Source organism: Ciconia boyciana, chromosome 1, assembly GCF_034638445.1.
Source record: "Ciconia boyciana chromosome 1, ASM3463844v1, whole genome shotgun sequence".
Lineage (NCBI taxonomy): Eukaryota > Metazoa > Chordata > Aves > Ciconiiformes > Ciconiidae > Ciconia > Ciconia boyciana.
Window position 1 is genome coordinate 40,329,167 of NC_132934.1, and position 20,994 is coordinate 40,350,160.

The window sequence follows — 20,994 nt, forward strand, 5'->3', positions numbered from 1 at the left end:
AGCAGCAAATGTGAATTAAAATGAATCATTAGTTCAGTGCAAATCTTTATGAATGCTCTAGTTCTGAGATTAAAATAGTTAACATTGTTTTAGCTGAGTTATTAGCCTTAGCCAAAACTTAAGATACTTTTCTACATAACTATGAGGAAAACTGAAGATGTTAAAATTCAATTCGTACTCTAGTTTTCAGAATGAGGTTAGGGGGGATAACATGTCTAACTCTCTGAAGAAAACAAAGCAAAAAGCCTAAAGAACTCAATAAAAATACTAACTGGGTATTGACATACTAAAAACCAGAGATAGATGTGAAAGTTGGCAGAGTTTCAGTCATGTTCTTTTTTTGCCATCTCCATTGGGGTAGATACCTGTCTTTGGCCAGTTTGAATCTAGAACAAACAGCTTTGCATATATCCCAAGAGGTTTCTGTCTGGCAGCAAGAAGAGGAATACCAGCTAGAATTCTTGAGGAACAAGTCACACAAACTAATTCACTCTTTTTTATATGACCAGGTAACTAACAGGCTTTTTGCATGGAGGAAAAGTAGCGACAGAACAAGGTGGTCTCGCACATCTGCAAAGCTGCCAAGAGAATAGTTACCCATTTTTTAATATTGAAATGAAAACTCTATTGAGTGGGATTGTGCCATGGTATCTCCTGTTCGCTGCTTTTATTTGGCGATGTGGATGATATAATAGCAGATATCTGGAATGGTCTGGTAGGCACACTGGAGGGCAGGAGCGGTAATTTAAAATGCTTTTGACTAGTTTGAGAACTGACTTCCAGGAATATGATTAAATTAAACTAGGGAAACCGCAACCTCCTTTGCTGCGGCAGAAATAACTCAGTATAGAAATACAGTGGAAAGTAAGTGTAGATGGCAGCTCTTGGCAGAAAGGTTGGCGTGCTGTGGTGCACTGCCAGGCAAACCCAGCTCAGGTGCGGCCCTACACGAGGCCGGCAGTACACAGAACGGGGGAAGAGGCAACAGGCCTCCAAGTCACGGAACTCATTAAAAAACAACGAAGTTCCTGCACTAGAGCCGTGCCTACCGCGCAGAGCCGGTCGGGCAGCCGGGCCCGCCGTGGCAAAAGTCCCGTAGCCCGCCGGGCCCGTCTTCTGCTGCGGAGCAGCTCCGCCTTCTCCTGAAGAGCGGACTACACCTCCCAGAATGCCGCGCGCCGCCGGAAGTGGCGGTGCTTCTGACGCCAGTTCCGCCAGGAGCTCGTGGGGGGCTGCGGAGCCGCGCGCTGGTTCTCTGGTGGAGGCGGCGGCGGCGGTACCGGCATCATGGTGAGCGGCGTGGCGGCGGTGCCCGCGGCGTGGCGGCGCGTTTGCCCGGGGGGAGGAAGGTGGGGGCGGCAGGGCGGGGCGGCGGTCGCGGCGGCGGTCGCACTCTCCCGGTGCGAGGGCCTGGCGGCCCACGCTTTGTCCGGCGGCGGTTGCGGCGCTCGCGTGGGGGCGGCCTCGCGCCCTGTCCCGCGCGCGGTGGGCGGGGGGGTGAGGGGGAAGAAGCAGCAGCAGCGTGTGGGGCCTGGAAGGTTCTAGAGCGCGCGCGAGGAGGGTCCATCAGGGCGCGGCCGGAGTGGGCCGCCGTGTGGCACCCGCCGCGCCTGCCACGGGGAGGCCCTGGGCGGTTCCCGGTCCCGCGATGGGTCCCCTCCCGCCCCCCGCAGGAGAGGCTGTCTCGGCCCGCCCGGGCCGGGCGCCCGCAGCATGGCTGACATGATGGAGGCGGGCGGGAGGCCGCTTCTTCCCTCCCATCGTCTCCGAGAAGAGCTGGAGAGGCAGCACTGAGTTCCCCGGGCGTGAGAGGCCGCTCGTGGTGACCTGCCGGGAGAGAGCTGCCCTCGGGCTGTGTGGAGTTTCCCACCGCACCCTGTCAATTTTTCTAGTCAAAGCGATGATGGAATGGACGCGAAACTGGTAGAAAAACTGTGTGCTGATTACGCAGCAAAGTAAAAAGTCACGGAACTCTCTTAAGGGGGTTGATACACTTGTTCTTTTGGGAGTTGATCCTGATTCATTTAAGGCCTTGAGTTCTTTGCAAGTATTAGTCTTTAAAGGCATATATTGTTTACTGCTGTAATTAATTTGCATGGAAATGCAAAAAAAATTAGGGTTCAACACAAATACCAAAATATTAAAGACCCAGTGTGCTCAGTGACTAGATTTTTTCAGGTTCTGCTGCTTGTACTTATCTTTGGGTTGTTTGGATCTGATGATTAGCCACGCAGTACAGCAGCACGGACATTGCTATGAAGTAAGGTACTGGTAACGGCCTTTCAGGCTCGTAGATCTTACCAGAGAATAGGGTGTGCAGTCTCTTGGTGTAGATTGCAATTGGTCTTGTAATCTCTTCACTTGATTACGAGGTTGCAAGATAGATCTTTAAGAAAGAGTCAAGGTGAATTTATCTTGAATATACCTTTTATCAAAACCAAATGGGGTATAGAAATAAATCATTTTAATAATAGAAATATTGTTTAGGTTGTTAGTGTCAGGGATTTGTTTTTAAAATGCATTGTTTTTATTAAAGCTAAAGGAATATTCTTATGTTAACTCTGTTTTAGGCATCCATTTCCCTTGCTCCTGTGAACATTTTCAAGGCAGGTGCAGATGAAGAAAAGGCAGAAACAGCTCGGTTGGTAAGTTGAATTCTCTAAGAAACTGGTAATACTTGAGGTAATTAAACTTCGCCTTTTCTACTGTTAAATGTACTTTCAGCTTATGGTGATGTGGAATGTTGTCTGTCTCTTACTGGTTTTTCTTGTTGCGTATCTGAACAGAAGGTAGGAGCAGTGTTGTTTATACTAACAATTAGAGAAACTCCTCATAATTGTTCAAAAACTAAGTAACTCTGTACCTTAGCTCAGAAGACTCGTGTTCATTGGAAGGCACTTCTTTTGGCTGTGAGACAGTCTTTTACGGTTTCTGTAAGAATTAAGTATATTTGATCTGGTTATCAAAATGTAGCAGTTAAGAAACTTGGACCCAGACTCTGCTGAAAGAAGTGTGTCTGTGGAAGGGTTGGGTTAAGATGTCCTCTTGGAAGTTAGGGGCTAGTGTATGATTCTTGTATTAAAGTAGAAATAAATCATTCTCTAAGGTATATTTGCTTTCATTTCAGTCATCCTTTGTTGGTGCCATTGCTATCGGTGACCTGGTCAAGAGCACTCTGGGGCCTAAAGGCATGGTAAGACAGTTGCAAGTTCTCAATGGTCATACCTGTTAATTTAGTTTTAATAGTTACAGTACGTTTTCAAGCAGTATTCTAAATCTTGCATCTTGTAGGACAAGATACTTTTGAGTACTGGCAGAGATAGCACAGTAACAGTGACCAATGATGGTGCAACCATTCTGAAAGCTATTGGAGTTGACAATCCAGCTGCCAAGGTCTTGGTTGGTGAGTTTTTAGCAGCTTGTCATTGCAGTATTTGGCATTTCTTTATTTGTAACTTTATTATGTAGTTTTTATTTGTTCTTAGAAAAGTATTCTTCAAATTATGTGAAAAATTGAAGGCAGGAGAGCAGAATTCATGAAGTAAGGAGGCCAAGGTGTTGCAAGAGTTGTGGAACTCTGCAAAAGTAAAATTGAGGTATATGCTGCTTTTGCAAAACCGTTCCGGTGTCTCCTTGTTTTCCCTCAACCCTGGTTTGTCCCAGGAGTCAGAAGGGACAAAAGACAGCTATGCGCCCCTCTTTTCACCAGGAAAATTTGGAACAGAAATCTGCTGGGGTACAGAGGTTCTCTCTCATTCTCCCTGGTTTAAATCTTTTTTTTATCTCTTAATCAAAATTGTGCTCTGGACAGAGTTTACCTTTTGATCAACTGTCTTAGTGTGCAAATGGTCCAGTTCTGCTGACAAGCAGGACCCTGAACAATTTGGTGTCAAGATTCTTAATGATTTCGTGTTTTTGGGTCCTTGTTTATCAGCAGTTCATGTGGCATACTTGGTTATTATATTCTCTGATCCAGCATGTAGACCTTAGAGCTTCTATCCAGCCCTACTTCTTTTGATGATCATCCTTAAGAATGGGGAGAGAGGGGAGTAGCTCTTGACTGTTGCCAGGCTGGAACTGGTGTCTAGGTTGCAAATAAAGAGCAGGAATTTGAAGGATGCTGAATTTGATTTGCATCTCAGGTTTTTCTGTGACTTATAGAGTGACCTCTTTAAATTATCAAAGAGTAAGATTCTTTTTTCTTCTCCAAACTAATGTGAGATAAAAATAATTGTATGTGAAGCTGGTACTGGTGAGTATGGTATTTTGAATCAAAACATTAATACAGTGTTTTCTTCTTTAGATATGTCAAAGGTTCAAGATGATGAAGTTGGTGATGGAACTACGTCTGTCACAGTGTTGGCAGCTGAATTACTGAGGGTGATGTATTACTGTTTTTCAGATATGTTTCTATTTGGCAATATACTCCTGTGATATCAATAGGAGGTGTGTTATTTGATGTTTATGAAGAGGGCTCCCAAAGTGTAGGAATACCTCGCTCTGTTGCTGTTGAAATTAGTAGGAAAAAAACCCCTTAGGTATTGTGTCATCAATTTTTTTTTTTTTTTTTTTTTTTTTAATTTTAGACTATATTCCTTATTTTATTATTTATAAATTCACAAGTATTTTAATTTGGTACATTTTAGAGAATTATTTTCTCTTGTTTCATTATTTAAGTGAAACAGAGAAGTATCACTCTCACAGGTTGCTTCCTGGATGTTGCACTGGGCAGCATGCAGCACTGCTTAGTTGCGAGGTTCAGTCCTCTGAAATCCTTTTCTGTAACATTAATGGGGAAAAAAAAAAGGAATGTTAAATTCTGTTCTTGTGTGCACAAGACCTGAATTCATACTGTTCCTTTAAATTCTGCACGTTTTTTATGTTTACATAAAAGTTTACACTGCCAAACTCTAAATCTGAAATTACTATGAAAAAGACTTCAGAAGTGAGGAATTCTTGTTAGCAGAGCTGTGCCAGTAAATCTAATCATCTCAGATCCAGGAATTGTGATCATGAGCGTCTCAGAAATGATCCATCAGCTTGCCAAGTTCCTCACAAAAAGGGAGTTTGGAGAGGTTTTTTTTTTCCCAACTACACTTTAAGTTGCAGCTGTAAGTGAACAGGAAACTGGTCTCAAGCATGGAGTGAAAGATTGCTATTTTGAAGTATATGTCTAGTTGCTATTCATATTGGAGTTAGGATTTCTCTTTTTTCATTAATCAAAATTTCTTGATGATATTCCAAGGGCACATCATATTTGCCTAGATTGGAAAAAAACCTGCCAGTAGGGTGACTTTAATTTCATTGTTATAGCTCTCTGGCTTTTACTGCTATTCAGAATTTTCTGATTACTTGGAAGTGTCTTTCCTAGTTAGCATAAGTGTACGTTGGGGGAAAAAACTAATTAATAATTTCATTTAACTAGGAGGCAGAATTACTGATTGCAAGGAAGATTCATCCTCAGACCATCATTGCAGGCTGGAGAGCAGCCACAAAAGCTTCAAGAGAGGCACTTTTGAAAGCAGCTGTCGATCATGGGTTAGTAATGTACATTTGCTGTAACTCTTTATAAACCAGTCAAGATTAAAACATCAGTGAGAATTACATACCATTGGGAAATTCATCGCTCCCTTTTAAGTAGTGTAAAGGCTGAATTTATGAATTTTAACACTTGAGGAAAAAAAAGACTGCTTTTTGCTAGATGAACTACAGAAGCTTTATGAAATTATTTAAAATTACTTATGATGTGCAGAAGCAAAATATGAGCAATAATTTCCTCCCTAGAACAAAAATCTGAGCTGTTATTTCAGATTTCATACTCTGATTTTAAATGTGGCTGTTTTCTTGACCCAACATATTGAGAGGACAGACTTTCTAAAGCTGAATGCAAAAGTTCTCCTAATTGAACTTGCATTTCAAATAGAAGGTTGTATTCTGGGACACTGAAGGGATTCTGTGTAGCATTCTTCAAAATGGAACATGGTACACATAGATACAGGCTAGAAGAAGCAGGGAGAGACTCACAGTGCTAGGTTAACGATGGTTTAGGCTTTCAGACTTTCCACTCTAAACTGTACTGACTTTATTTTAGTGATGATGAAGTGAAGTTCCGTGAAGATTTGATGAACATTGCGGGAACAACTCTTTCATCAAAATTACTTACTCATCATAAAGATCACTTTGTCAAGCTAGCTGTAGAAGCTGTTCTTAGGTTGAAAGGTTCTGGTAATTTGGAGGCTATCCACGTCATTAAGAAACTTGGTGGAAGCTTGGCTGATTCCTACTTAGATGAAGGTAAGTCTTCGTATGTTGGCTGTAAGTGCGCTTGAGAAATGAAGCTGTTAAAAATTACATGTCTCTATACAAATTTGTTCTAGGAAACATTGCTATGTTGTTATTAAATCGAATAATAAATATGAGGGGGTTTTGTAATAATCTAAATGAACTGGTTTTTTTTTAATTTGAAGTCTTACCAAGACCTTTCTGTTACTACAGGCTTTTTACTTGACAAGAAGATTGGTGTAAATCAGCCAAAAAGAATTGAAAATGCAAAGATTCTTATTGCAAATACTGGTATGGATACAGACAAGATTAAGGTATGTTACAGAACTACTGTTGTGAAATGATGTTTTTGTAAATGGAATTCATTTTTAGACTGAACTCTTTGTTTTCTTTGATTTAGATCTTTGGCTCTCGTGTTAGAGTGGACTCTACAGCAAAAGTAGCAGAAATAGAACAGGCAGAAAAAGAAAAAATGAAGGAGAAGGTAGAGCGTATTCTTAAGCATGGAATAAACTGCTTTATTAACAGGTATGTATCTTCTTGGAAAAAGGGGAGAGTTACAAAGTAGCAAGATTTTAATATTGTATGAGTGTGAAGAACATTATTTATGCCTCTATCTGTAAAATTTGGTGATCTTGCCTAATGCTTAATTGATTCACCTCACTGAGGTCTATGTTATTTTCTGTGCTTTCCCTTGTGCACCATGGCCCCTGTCTTTTTTGTTTGTTTGTTTTATTTTAAAGAGGAAGAATTGATGTTATTTAATCAGGGATACTTGTTTAAGTCCAGTTGAAGTGATGCCACTATGCTTTTATACTAACAGATTTATTTATTTATGAATATCAGCAGCATTGTCCACATCCATATTCCCCCTTTTGTGGGGGAATTGGTGCTGAAAGAGTCTGTGCTGCTGAGTGCATTTAGTTCAGATTGAACCAGCTATGTTTTGTCCTGCATTAAAATATTGCTGCTGGAGTACTGCTCCAGATTCATCAGTGTTTCAGAGGCCCCTGTGCTCTCTGCCATGAGCCTTTTATACACATCTTTGAAAGTATGAAAGGTAGCCATTTTCATGTAATGATTCATTCAGCTCATAAGAAATGTCACAATCTAAGTTACTTATTTTTGTTATCAGTGGACTTCTATTTTAAACTGTCACAGTGCAAGAAAAGCATTCAGTTATTTAATGATATGAGAAATGCTTCTGCCTTTCGGTAACTCTCATTTTAGTGCAACTGCCATACGTACGAAGCAGCTTGAACACCTGGTGTTCCAGCTCATTGTGTAGTCTACTAGGACGCTGATTAGCTAGTACTACACCAAAGGATGGGAGTTGTAAGAGCAGCACTGTTTTCCACAATAGCAAAAATTTACTCTTTCAGCTTTAAATGACTACTTCGTTCTAGAGAGAGGGGGATAGATATTAATAAGAGAGCACATACTCTTCTCTGTGGTCTGCTATTTGTATATGTTACAAGACTGGCCATTTATTGTTCCCATAGAGTTATCTGCTGTTTGGATTTTGTATTGGTGAAGGAATTAAAGACGTTACTTCACATGTTATTCTAGTGTGCTCTGCTAGAAGAGGCAGTTAAGTGCTCAGCAGGCACTTAGGATCAAAGGACTTAGAATTTAAAGCATATGGGCCCCTGTGCATTGATAGTGTGTCTTCAGGGAAAGGGTATTTCAAAGAGCTATAATAGCTTGACTTTTTTTTTTTTTTTTTTTTAAGCTTTGTATGTTTTCCTATCACTGCATTTGCTTCTGTGTGGTATAACATTCCGTGTGTGGCAGGTGCCTCACATATTGACTTGTAGCTTTCAGAAACCTGTCCGTATCCGTGCTGCTGAGAATCAGGTGTCCTTTGTTACTCTGGTATTTAAAAGGTTTGTTCCATGTGTAATGAGAAGATGTGCCTGTGTTTTAATTGTAGGCAGTTGATCTACAACTACCCTGAACAGCTCTTTGGAGCTGCTGGTGTCATGGCTATTGAACACGCAGACTTTGCTGGTGTAGAACGTCTGGCTCTTGTTACAGGTATGTAGAGTACCTTGTCGTATAAAACTTGGAGGGTCACATTATTTGTTTGATCTTTAGTAAATGTTAATGGTTGATCACCTAGTTTGTACTTTTTTACTATTAAGCAGATCTGTGAATGTGAAAAGTACTCCAAATAAGCTTTATTTTACAGTACTTAAATACAAACTTATATGGAGGAACCTATGAAATTGCCCATAAGAAACTTTGAAATTACTTTGTTGACTTATCAGCTGCTATATAACTGTCGGTATTTTTTCAGAAGCCAGTAACTCAGTTTTGAACTTTAGTATGTTATACATCACATGTGAAATGTCTGTTTTGATTCTGAATGCTCCCTGCATAATGATTTAAACATTTTTTTTTTCTTTAGCAACTGTGAATAAAGGCTCATAATGCTAACTGTGGAATATAATTTAGCCAGTAGTGCCAGTTGGTAATTTTCTTTCATATTTAAGAAATATTTTCAGTGAAGTCCCTGCTTGATAAACTTTTGAAACATTTGTTTTCTAGGGAAAAGATGAAACTTAGTGATAGAAAGAATGAGATTATAAATCCACAAGTGAATTAATACCTTCTGGTTATAAGTGGCAGTTGTTTGATTGTAATAACAGAGAAGACTAAAGAGTCATCCTTTGTTAAAAATGTGGGCCTGAGTCATCGACTTGAGGTGGACCTCAAATGACATGAACAACCTGGATATTTTTAGTAGTGGTTAGTGTAAATGTGACGCTAGTAACTAATGAAAATGAAACATCTGGAATGCTACAGATGATCCTCATTGCTGAAGTTAGAGGTGGTTAGCTGGAACATCATTAAAAATTGATTATGAAGGTGATCAAGAGAATGGCTAACTTGCTTTGCTGGGAGAAGGGAAAAGATACTGACTTGTTTAGCTTAGCAAAACTAAAGTAGCAATTGTGTATAACTGTCTGTAGGCACATTGACACAGGCAAACACTTGATTGAGAGGAACATTGCTTATGTTCTGGAACAAATTCAAAGCAAATTTTGTAGGTGGAGCAAGTGGACCATGTCAGACCACACTGGATCAAATAGTATAGCTGAAAAAAATAGACAAGCTTTTAGTAAGCACAAACTCTCTACTACAAGTCTTGTCTTTCCTTGTACTGCTAAAACTACAGCAATGCTGCAAGCTAGTGTGGAATAACTGAGCATACATTGGGAGTGAATACGTGTAAATGGTTTTCTAATGCAAAGAACAATGTACTAGAACAACATTCCATTCAGAGACATTTTGGTCTTTGTCACATCCGCTTTGTTTATGATATGGGAGTTTACGAATGGTGCACTATGTCACTGCTATGACATGGCAGAAGACTCATGATTCAGGAGAGTGGTGGCCAGCGATTCTCAGCCATCATCAGGCAGGCAAAATGAATGCTGGCACAAGCTCAAGTTTAAAAGCATAACAAACTTGATTTAGTATTTTGTAAATACTTCATCAGTAAATACTACTAAAACTTTAAACAGAGTGACATTTTAATACTGGCAAATATGAACATTTAGTCTCTAATCCAGACAGGACTCAAAAGCATTACAGCTGTTGTAGTTCTTGTGATGTGAAACAAAATACTGGTGTTTTAAGGACTTGTCAACATCAGTAGGTTTCTGGTGCCATATGCTGACATTGGAAAAATGTGGCTTATCGGTGGTGTTAATTTCAATTTATTTTTGTGCAATTATAAAGATGATTTTTTTTCCACACACACCCCCACCTCACCCCACCCCCCTTGTTTAGACCTTGCCTGAATGGATGCTTTCATTGTGAGCTGTTTGACTTCTATATGATCTTACATTTGTAGGTGGTGAAATTGCGTCAACCTTTGATCACCCTGAGCTAGTAAAACTAGGAAGCTGCAAGCTCATTGAAGAAGTCATGATTGGAGAAGATAAACTCATTCATTTCTCTGGAGTGGCAATGGGTAAGTGTTTTACGACTAATGGCATGTTGTAACATTTGTGTTAATCCTCTGCTAACGCTGTTCAGTTACCAGGATGGCATAGGAATTTTGTAATGATTCATGTAACCATTTTTATTAAAGCCTTGCTCTTCAGTAAAAGTCCTGCAAAGATGTATGTTCATGATTGAAATTGTTCATCTACATAACATTAAACATACACATAAACATTTGTAAGGATGGGAACCAAAATTTCTGCTTTGGAAGATTAAATTGCCAGGAAAAGTAGCAACCTGAAGTCATACTTCAAGAACTTGAGAGCTTGTTCTGTAAATGCCAATACTGTAAGTTTCCGAGGGCTTGTTTTGAGATAACAGTCATTTTCTATTAAATTAAATAAGGTGTTGTGGAACAGTTCATTGATAAAAGCAATAGCATAGTGTACATCATTTCATTCTACCTGTGAAATGTCGTCATGCTTTCTTTTCACCCCAAAATTAATCTGTGTAGAACTTGACTGCAGTGATAGCAAAACCATTACAAACACTTTGCGGTAGCCTCTTTTTGTGTCTTTGGCTTTTTTTTTTAATATTTTTGCATTTTCACTCTTTAGGTGAAGCTTGCACCATAGTTTTGCGTGGAGCAACTCAGCAGATTCTAGATGAAGCAGAGAGGTCTTTGCATGATGCTCTCTGTGTTCTCGCCCAGACTGTGAAGGACACTAGAACCGTGTACGGTGGAGGTGAGTATTAGTTTCTTTGTACTTTGTACGTGATATACATTTCGTATTACTGTTGAAGTCAGATATAAAACATCTTTGTGTCTTCAATGAATAGGTTGTTCAGAGATGCTGATGGCTAACGCTGTTGCAGAACTTGCCATCAGAACACCTGGCAAAGAGTCTGTTGCAATGGAGTCCTTTGCTAAGGCTTTACGAATGGTAAGTGTGTTTAATCAGATTGCTGGATTAATAGATGTAAAGTTTCACTAAGTTTAGTAACTTCTGACATCAGGTAGTTGCTTTTCTTTCAATGTTTTGGTTTTCTAAAGTAAAAAAGTGAAATGTAGCAACATACCTTGGATGAACAAAGGGGGAAAAAGTTACTGTTTTCTCTCTTAGAAAAAAAGTATTGGTGTTCTAATAATTCGGCATGTTACAGAATGCTGAATGTTCATATGCTAGCCCTCTTCTAATTGGCTCTTGCTCCTCTTACCTGCAAGGTTAAAAGTGCAGCAGAAATAGCACATAAAAATCTCAGCTGATTCACTTGACAACTGATTTCGAAAAGAGCAGCTCTTCTATTCTATTTATACTCTAGTGTTATTTGATTGTATTCATGCTCTAGTACTATCTAGAATTTTCTAGGCTTGCATTGAAGATTGCATCTTAGTAGGAAATAAGAGTATCACAAGAAATGTTTATAGAATATTATTGTGCTAACAGACTGTCAATTGAGAGAAATTGCCTTCCTGTATGTTAGGGAAAACCTTTCTTAAGAAATGAAAGACCGTAGGAAAACATTTCTCCCAAGAAAATTAACTTAAAGAGCATGGTAAGACTTGGCATTAGCTCTTCAGAAATAGTCCTTGTGTCAGAAATAGTGTGGCCAGCAGGACTAGGGAAGTGATTGTCCCCCTGGACTCGGCACTGGTGAGGCCACACCTCGAATATTGTGTTCAGTTTTGGGCTCCTCACTCCAAGAGAGACATTGAGGTGCTGGAGCGTGTCCAGAGAAGGGCAACGGAGCTGGTGAAGGGTCTGGAGCAGAAGTCTTATGAGGAGTGGCTGAGGGAACTGGGGTTGTTTAGCCTGGAGAAAAGGAGGCTGAAGGGAGACCTTATTGCTCTCTACAACTACCTGAAAGGAGGTTGTGGTGAAGTGGGTGTCGGTCTCTTCTCCCAAGTAACAAGTCAGAGGACCACAGGAAATGGTCTCAAGTTGCAGCAGGGGAGGTTTAGATTGGATATTAGGAAAAATTTCTTCACTGAGAGGGTTGTCAAGCATTGGAACAGGCTGCCCAGGGAAGTGGTGGAGTCACCATCCCTGGAAGTATTTAAAAGACATGTAGATGTGGTGCTTAGGGACATGGTGTAGTGGTGGACTTGGCAGTGCTAGGTTAATGGCTGGACTTGATGATCTTAAAGGTCTTTTCCAGCCTAAACAGTTCTATGATTCAGTTGGCACATGCAATTTGCACTGCTGTCACTTAAACAGTGAACAGAATGATCTGGTGGTTAATGCTTACCAGCAAGCTTATATTCTTAAAATGAAACTGTTTCTCCAGTTGTAGTCTGAGATGATAAGAGACAGATTTCTTTCTGTCCATGTAAAATGAAGTGACAAATCTGCTAATGAGCTTCTGTCCTCTCATGTACTCTCTTAACAAGGTCTTAAACAAAATCCTTCAAAAGGTAGTTTGATTTCACCCCCCCACCCCCAAACTTCTGATCACTGTAACAGATAATCAATCTGCCATGTTTTTTAAACTTCCTCTTCTTGAAACTTAATAGTAAACTATAATACCAAAGTGTGTTTCATGTTTATTAGGGATCAATCTCAGCATTAATTAAAAACAACCTGTGTTTATCCCTGTAGATCCCAACAATAATAGCTGATAATGCTGGCTATGACAGTGCAGATTTGGTTGCTCAGCTCAGAGCCGCTCACAGTGAAGGGAAGACTACTTACGGACTTGGTAAGGGCCTTGATAATCCTTCTGTTATTGGATTGGTGTTTGGGATTAGGCTTATTAAACTGTCACATCTGTTTGTCACTGATAGACTCAGCTGGAAGAACTGAGTATGTTGATTGCTGTTTGCTTTGCGTAGAACATAGGCATACAATGTTACATGTCTTTATCATTCTACCAGGCTTTTCACAATAGAGTGAAAAGCTTTGGTTTTGAAGGGGATGGTTTCCACCTGTAAAACCACTTTCCTTACTTACAGCGAGTCTAGTTACATGAAGCTCAAAAAGAAAGGCAGTGACTTAAAAAGAAACAAAGAACAAACCAACCCAACCCACCCCCCCTCAATTTAAAAAGTTTTTGAGAAGAATTCTGAAGTTGATATACCTAAGGAAATAGTGCTGAGAGTCCCGTTGGAATCTTGTCTCCTTTTCCCAGTATATAAATCTTTCATCATTATTTTTTTTCATGTAATTGCAACATGTTAGGCTTAAATCAGCAGCCTTGAAGTGAAAGACTTTTATTTAATACTTCCCTTACTATCAATATGGTTCATTTGAGCAGGTAAGTTACCATACTGTCAGCTTCTTGTAATTTCCTTAAAAAAAAAAAAGTAAAAACCCACCCCAAACAAACTCTTAATGTGTCTCTCCTTCTAGATATGAAAGAGGGTATCATTGGAGACATGGCAGTCTTGGGAGTAACAGAAAGTTTCCAAGTCAAGAGACAAGTTCTGCTGAGTGCAGCTGAAGCAGCAGAAATGATTCTTCGTGTAGATGACATTATTAAAGCAGCACCAAGGTACGGTTTGAGTATCTACATTGGTCAGTTAAAATGGTATAGAGTAATCTGTGAAAGGGTAACTGTGTTGAAAAGTCTTGTTCTAAAAAATATTTAATTTGATATGAAGACTGACATCTGACATGCTAACGTTCATGTTACATGATTTTTTTGCATTAGGAGTATGAACAGGCCTTTAGAGCCATCAGCGCGCTTAAATTAGCGTGCCTTAGCAATGCCTAGTTAATCTGAGGCCACCAGCTACTCGTGCCTTAGAGAGTACTAAAACACCTGCAGAAGTGGCTGACCAAAATGTAAGGGATCGTGCTAGTTTGTTTTTCTTTTGGGAAAAATTGTAGTTAAATGCGCAGCTGCTTCTGAAGTGGAATTGGCAGCTGGAACAAAACCACATTTGCTTAAAAGTTTGGGAAGAAATTCCACGTCTAGGCAGTTTTATCCCATGTGTGCCTGCTACCAGGTAGTGTGCGTTGTTTTGTGAATCAAAGGTTTTTACTGCGGTCAAAGGTGGTGTATTAGCTTTGAGATGATACTGCCTTTTGTGCTGTGAGATAAAACTAGCACTGAACACAAAATACCAACTAAAAATGAAAAATAAGGGAGGGTGGGGACGCTGGTGGGCATCAACATCAGGGGGAACTTTCTGATTTTTCCTTTTTCTCCCCAGAAAACGCGTACCAGACCATCGCCCATGTTAAATTCTCTTCAGTAGCTGAGGATGTGTGGACCAGATCTCACCTAGTAATTTTTTTAATGATCTAATTTTCGTGAGGTTATGGAACAGAAGCTTGAGACGAGCATCTCCATCAATGGCATGAAATAACTGTCTTCAGTTGGTTTTAACTTATTACAGTTTATATGTGTTGTGGGGAAGATTCACTTTCAAGTAAATTGGGGGTTTTACACAGCCCTATTCCTTCTGTTCCTCTCTAGGTTCCACTTAAAATACACAGAAATAAAAAAAAACAAATTCAAATCCATCAGAGTTGTATTTGTCTTTGTGTAGAACCAAGAAGGGCAGTTCCATTAGAAAAGCGGCGGCACACATCCTTGGTCCTTGGATGCTTCAAGCGGCGACCAGGCAGTTAGCGCTAAGGATAACCTCTCAAGCCTTTGGAGCTCGCTGGTTCGGGTTGACTCAGTGCATTTAGTGCAAGCGGTTTATTCCAGTCCTGGCTGTATAGGTTTTGAGTTGGGGTTCTAGAAAGGCTCTGAAGTTAAATGTTACCCTTTTCTAGTGATACTGGAGTATTGCGCCTTCTTTGATGATGAAAAGAAGAGAATAAGCTGAAGAGGAACCTTGGTCAATGCCCAGAACTACAACTTCAGGGATTTTACAGCTTTTCACACCACAAATTTTATGTAGATGAGAGTTCTGAGGGGGGGGCGAGAGGAAGATGCAGTTTGGGAGAGAGATCAGCGTCCTGGACCAAACAGTCTGTGTGTTTGACTATAAAGTACTAGACTCAGGCTGACGTTACGAACAGCTATTGTTGTAATAGAGGGCAGTTAGTGGAAAATGTGCCCGGCTGCATTGCATTCCCATTTTCTTTCCCCCCCTTCCATGTTTATTGTGGCCTGTCTTTATATTCTCTTTCCTATTCCAGTAGTTGCTGCAAAGGCAACGTGTTTCTTAACTGGACTAGTTTATGGTCAGGTCGTAAGGAAGTCTGTGATGCCTGCAGCAGTCTTCACGCAGATTCTGGATGACTGTCAGCAGAGACAAGCGGAGGCGCCCTGTCTGCGTGGGAGCCCGTCGAGAGGTGCCAGCTGGGCGTTGTGACCCTTCTGGCCCTTGCAAGTGTAATGGAGCGCCTTGGCAAACACCAGGGGAAGTCTGCCGAAGCAGGAAGATTCATTGGAAATCAAGAAAGTATCTGTGCAAACATTTTTCTCCCTTAGGTTTCCTGAAGTGAAGAGAATCTGCTTACAGACGCTCCTCCAAACTCTCAAACCAGACTCTCTTCAGGTCTCCAAAAGTGACAGTACTGTGTAGAGTGCTGCGTTGGGTACAAACCATTGACAAGCAGGTGAAAGCACCTTCTTCCCCACCCCTCAGATAAATGAAGTACCAATCGGTTCCATAGCAAATGAAACACTGAACTTGGCTGTTAAAAAAAGCCCCAAACTCTTGTCCCGTTGAATAATTTTGTTTTGTAGGAAGAAATAGTTTGTTGGAACAAGGTTAGATAAAGAATTTGGAAAGGGAGAATTCAGTTAATTCCAAAGAAGGACGGTTTAGCTCAGCGAGATGCTAGTACGCTTTATTTCATTTAATGAATAGTAAGCATGCTACATGGGTGCCAGCCACATCCAGATTCAGACTTCATTTGACAAGACAGCAAGTGCTAGCAGAGTCTACGTATTTCCAGATAATTTTTCAAGCATGTAAATGACATTAAGCAGTCACGAACTGGCATTGAATCAAACCTTTTCTGGGAAGTCAACTGCTGCTTCTGCAGGCTGCGCGGGTGAGACAGTTCCACTGATGGGCGAGGCAGAGAGGGAAGTGGCTGTTCTTCGCTACCAAGGGCTCCCCACCCTTTTAAAACAAGCTGTCTCTTACCAAACTCAATGATCTGTGCTATGGAATCAAAAGCTAAAAATGTCATTTGGAGCCAGATTTCTGTGTTACACAATTAAAGCAAAACATACTTTAAAAAAAGGATTCAGTGTGTTTCCAAGGGAATCCGAACTGGTCCGAGTTGCAAGCTGGAGAAATACCCAGCTGAAGTCAACTGAGTAAAGTTTGCCTCAGCTTCTGTGCAAGCCTGTAGCGGCAGGCTCCCAGCCCTGGGTTTTATTCATGCAAGTTTACCTTTGCAGCTCTTGTGGTTTTTCCGTTTTAGTCAGGCTTTGGTTTTCTTCTTTGCTACTGCATGAAAACTCGGTGTGTACAGCTGCCCTTACAGGCAGGGTTGTTGGTAACATAAAAACTAGCAGCAAAGCCTCTAGCTTTCCTCACCATAATTTAAAATGCTGCTTGGCAATAACAAAACAAGAGCGGTCGCTGATTTTCCAGGAAGAAGGCAGCAGCGGTAAGAGGAGAGCTTGCTGGTACATACGTGCTGTTTCCTTGATAGCGCAGCCAGGGCTCTGCTACCCCTTGCAACGCGGCAGGTGGGGAAAACTTCAAGCTGTTGCTGCTGCTGCGTTTCAGATGAGTCATTTGAGGCACAAATGCTGTGGGTTACTTTAGAGCTGTGACTCCCAGCAGCGATCATCACCTTGAACAGTGGCTTCCAGCTGAGCTCGGACACCTCAGCGAGGTGGAGGGGAGAAGAGCGAGCCCAACGGGCTTCCCATGGGTAAAGAGCAGAGAGTCCATATGTGCTCTGTACAATCCACCCATGGAAAACATCTAAACTGTGTCTTCATCTCTACTGCGAACTCTTGAGTGGTCCCTGCATGCGAGGAAGGGGAAAGGGAGGAAGTCTTTGCTCTAGAGAGAGTGCTGGGTGCTGCGCAAAAGGAGGTGTCTGTACAAGAGAGTTTTGCTGTCATCTAGGTCTAAACTGGTGCACCTACTCCTGAAGGCTAGCCAGGCGGCATGGTGCTTCCCGGGCACCAGCAGGCGAGGGAGAGGTAGAGGTTGGGTGGCGTTGCGGGTGCACTGTGCCTTTGCCAGCGTGGGCGGCTGAGCATCAGCAGGGCTCGGCTTCTGGCTCAGGCTTGATGCCAGGAGGTGGTGATGGTTTCTCATTGAGTGTGATTTCTATCACTGCCCCAGACCGCTTGCGGGGTTCAGGGGTCTCCTCTGACCATCGCCCCACCCTGCGCACCCCTTTGGCCACCTTGGGTGCGTTTCTGCAGGGGTTGTGGTCATAGATCACCAGCTTCAGGCCGGGGAGGTGAGCCAGGCTGGGGAAGAACCGGATGGAGTTGCGATCCACGTCAATCACCTCCAGAAAAGGCATGTCCAGGAGCACGGGGGGGAACTCGGACAGCAGATTGCCTGAGAGCCAGATGGTGCGCAGCTCCTGCAGGCACCGCAGCTGGGCGGGCAGCGTGCGCAGCGCATTGGAGCCGGCATGCAGGGTCTTGAGCAGGCTGAGCTCGCACACCACCTCGGGCAGGCACTGCAGGCAGTTGGACTCGATCCAGAGGGTCTTGAGGTTCTGCAGGAGCCGGAGCTCAAGGGGCAGGCTGCAGAGCTTGTTGTTGCCCAGGTAGAGGATGCACAGCTGCTTCAGTGTGCACACGACCAGGGGCAGCGCTTTGAATTTGTTGAAGTCCAGCGCCAGGATCTGCAGGTTTTGCAGCTGCTCCAGCTCGGGGGGCAGATGGTTCAGGTTGTTGTCGCTCAGGTACAGCTTGACCAGTTCCCTAAAAGAGCAAATGTGCAGAGGCAGCCGCCTCAGCTGCCTGCCGCTCAGATCCACCATTTTATCCACTGGCATCTCTTCTAGGTCTTCCAGGAGGTACTTTTGGCACTCGTCGGAGGGCACAAAAGCAACTATGGCTTTCAGACTGTTGCCCATCCTGGGACTGCAAGGGACAGGGGCCTGCCTTGGTCTTCTCCTGCTGCGCACTGGCCTGCCGCTAACTCCGTCTTCCCAATATAAGGCTATGTTTACGTGGCACCAGCCATTAATCTCAAGGGCTCTGAAATGTTTCTGATAACCGAATGAGTGTTTGGTGATGGGGATTATGGACAGGATGACTTAGAGCGCAGGTCTCCCTCTCTTGCCCACACTCCCACTCGCTCCCCCCGAAAACATTCCTTCTGGCCTCTTCCTGCACACTACAGGCACTCTCTGATTTTGCCCCAGACCGTCACCCCAATACCCCAGCCCCTCACCTCTCGCTCCAGCTGTGCTGTCTGTGCAGCTGGTGCTGGCTGTGGGGATTGGCTTGGGAAAGTAAACACCACAGAAGACCAAATTTTTAAACTCAGATGTTTAGCTTTCAGGAAACTTTCAGCAGAAATGTCGGATGTAATCGAATTGTTGTTTAAAACACCTGTCAAGACTTCCAGATGAGTGGCACTTTTAGGGATTTACTTTGCAAGGTGCCAAATACATAATTTCAGAGTGTAACTTGCCACCCAGTACTTATCTTAAACCTTTAACACAAATACTTGGCAAACTGCTATCTTGAGCTGTTCTACTATTTATGTTCCTAATTTAACGGTGTTTACTATAGCCTCTGGCACTCTTGACTGTGTAAAGCTTTTTTCGTTATGTTTTGCTTCTCATCTGAATCTCTGTTTAATATGCTCACTATCACAACTTGCCAAGGCTGTTCTCCGGCCGCCTTCCGACCATGCTACTGCAGTTCCCGTGTCCCTACCAAAACCTGGCAAGAAACTGCCATGGATTTAATTCCATCAAGATTCCCACTTGTTATGAGTGAGATAAATATGAAGTAAAAAGTTTAGATGTAACAGCGTAAATTGTTCCCCTCCTCTCAGCAAGACCCATTGCTATTCAGGTCAGGAGCACCTCTGATTTCTAGGAGGAGCCTTCCCATGTGTAGGCATCTCTGCATACTTTGGCTTCTTGAGCTGCTGCTGTTTTAAGCTTTCTTGGGGATTGTCCCACCTGCATGTTGGCCACGATCTTTGGGTCTGAAAGCTGGCAGAGTGTTTTAAAGTGAAATAGCCTTTCCGGCAGCTGGCGCTCTACTTTGAGATCTACAGCTCGTTGCTGTCATTTTCCACACTTACACTCCCATTTAGGGAGGATACTTTCTTCAAACAATCTGCAGTCGGTTTCTGGGCATTAGGTGCTACACAACCAAAATACGTGATTGCTGAGAACCACGTATTCTTGGAAAAACAAAGTGCAGAACAAACAGAAGATTGAGAAAAAGGCAATATCAAACAGTTAAGGTGGCCTCTAGATCTCTGGTCAAATCTGGTAATACAGATTTGTACTACCATCACTTGCTTTCAAATGTAAAGCAGCTCTTAGCTATCAATTGTGTATAGGCTATAGGATTTTACTCGTCTTTTCCCTGCAAGATGAGTGGCTGTGGCATGCAGCACTGATGGTATGAAGGATGTATGGAGGGTTTCCTGGGGGAGGAGAACAGAGAGGGCCTCTGGGGACCAGTATTGCAGCGGGATGGAGAACAGCAAGTGCTGTGACCTGAGTGCCATAAAATAGGTTTTGGACGGAGAAGCTGGGCAGAATATCAAGCCTGGAGAACAAAGATACGTTGCACTCATCTGTGGCTGTGCTGTGGAGGAGAGGCACTGAAAATACTCTCTCTCATGACAGAAGGAGGGACATGCTGGGCGCAGCATGCCAGCAGCAAGAGCCGGTTCGCACTGAATGAGCATCCCAGAGTAGCCACTTCTTTACTGCTTTAACACTATGTGCCCTGTCAGAGGACTGCTGTGGGGAACGTGCCATTCCTGGATTTCGCAGGGCATCCTTTTCCAAGCAGTTACCCCTGCATGAGATCTGACTTTTAAGAAAATATTTGCATGGTCCTCAGCAGGTTTTTGTATTTGTTTCCATTTCTAAGTATCTGCAGCACCTTCTCGAGGCAAGGCTCCCCGCTGTGTTGAGATACTCTATGCTTCAGGTATGGAAAAGCTAATGCATTTGGTGTAAATAATAATGAATCTTTGCACATCCATGGCAAAGACACGTTCCTTAGACAAATCCCTTCAGATATCTTGCTGATGAGAACAACATAAAAGCCTGAGTAAGAATATATTAACAATATAATTTAGGTACATTTTTCTTTATAATCCATATGGAGAGAAATAACTTTGCAATATACCTTATGTCTATAGACACAGATGCGTATATATTTTTTCTACTTGAATTATTTCTTCCTAATGAAACTTTTAAGCTGCAGACAACTATTTCTTAGGGATCCTCTGCATTGTAGTTTAATCATTATTCCAGCTTATCAAAAAAAGTCACGATGACCTTTTGTTGCTGCATTTTGTACCTCTGTTGGCTAAATGAATGTCTGCTTGGAACACGCTGTGAGATCAGAGTATTTGGGGAAAAAATGACCTTCGTGTGGTGGGATAACAAAGGCCTACATTTGCAATATAATGAAAAATCTTGATCCTTCTGAGAATTAGTGACTCAGTGGACACTCTAAGGCAAAGCCAGTCTCCTCAGTAGACCTAGGGTGGTGTTTGAAAGCCACTTCACGTCTTCAAAGTTATCCTGATGTCCTCCAGCATGAGCATTCATGACTTCCCAGAAGCATTTGTGGCATTTGAGGAAAAGTTCAAGCGATAAAGGCCCTCGGCACAGACATTGTCTTGCTCTTGTCAAAGCGACAGTGGCCTACCAGAGG

The 20,994-nt window shown here is 42.3% G+C and overlaps 2 protein-coding genes across 2 annotated transcripts; one reads left to right on the forward strand and one right to left on the reverse strand.

Annotated features, from left to right (window-relative positions):
* The first annotated feature begins 1,147 nt into the window (after positions 1–1,147).
* On the forward strand, positions 1,148–14,705 carry CCT2 (chaperonin containing TCP1 subunit 2). The gene is made up of 16 exons (XM_072863478.1): positions 1,148–1,290; positions 2,571–2,645; positions 3,128–3,193; positions 3,292–3,403; positions 4,304–4,380; positions 5,426–5,538; positions 6,092–6,294; positions 6,496–6,596; positions 6,683–6,810; positions 8,216–8,319; positions 10,145–10,264; positions 10,854–10,982; positions 11,077–11,180; positions 12,837–12,936; positions 13,587–13,728; positions 14,393–14,705. The coding sequence occupies exons 1-16, from the start codon at positions 1,288–1,290 to the stop codon at positions 14,421–14,423; spliced, it is 1,608 nt and encodes a 535-aa protein (XP_072719579.1). The 5' UTR covers positions 1,148–1,287; the 3' UTR covers positions 14,424–14,705.
* Positions 14,706–17,369: 2,664 nt separating this feature from the next.
* On the reverse strand, positions 17,370–18,206 carry LRRC10 (leucine rich repeat containing 10). The gene has a single exon (XM_072878211.1). The coding sequence runs from the start codon at positions 18,204–18,206 to the stop codon at positions 17,370–17,372; it is 837 nt and encodes a 278-aa protein (XP_072734312.1).
* Between the last annotated feature and the right edge of the window lie 2,788 nt (positions 18,207–20,994).

Bases quoted from the DNA above. Each gene is read 5' to 3' on its own strand.
- CCT2 (XM_072863478.1), top strand. The intron at 6,295-6,495 runs GTAAGTCTTCGT...CTGTTACTACAG, and splicing joins TGATTCCTACTTAGATGAAG to GCTTTTTACTTGACAAGAAG. The intron at 12,937-13,586 runs GTAAGGGCCTTG...CTCTCCTTCTAG, and splicing joins GAAGACTACTTACGGACTTG to ATATGAAAGAGGGTATCATT.
- LRRC10 (XM_072878211.1), bottom strand. From the start codon at position 18,206: ATGGGCAACAGTCTGAAAGCCATAGTTGCTTTTGTGCCCTCCGACGAG.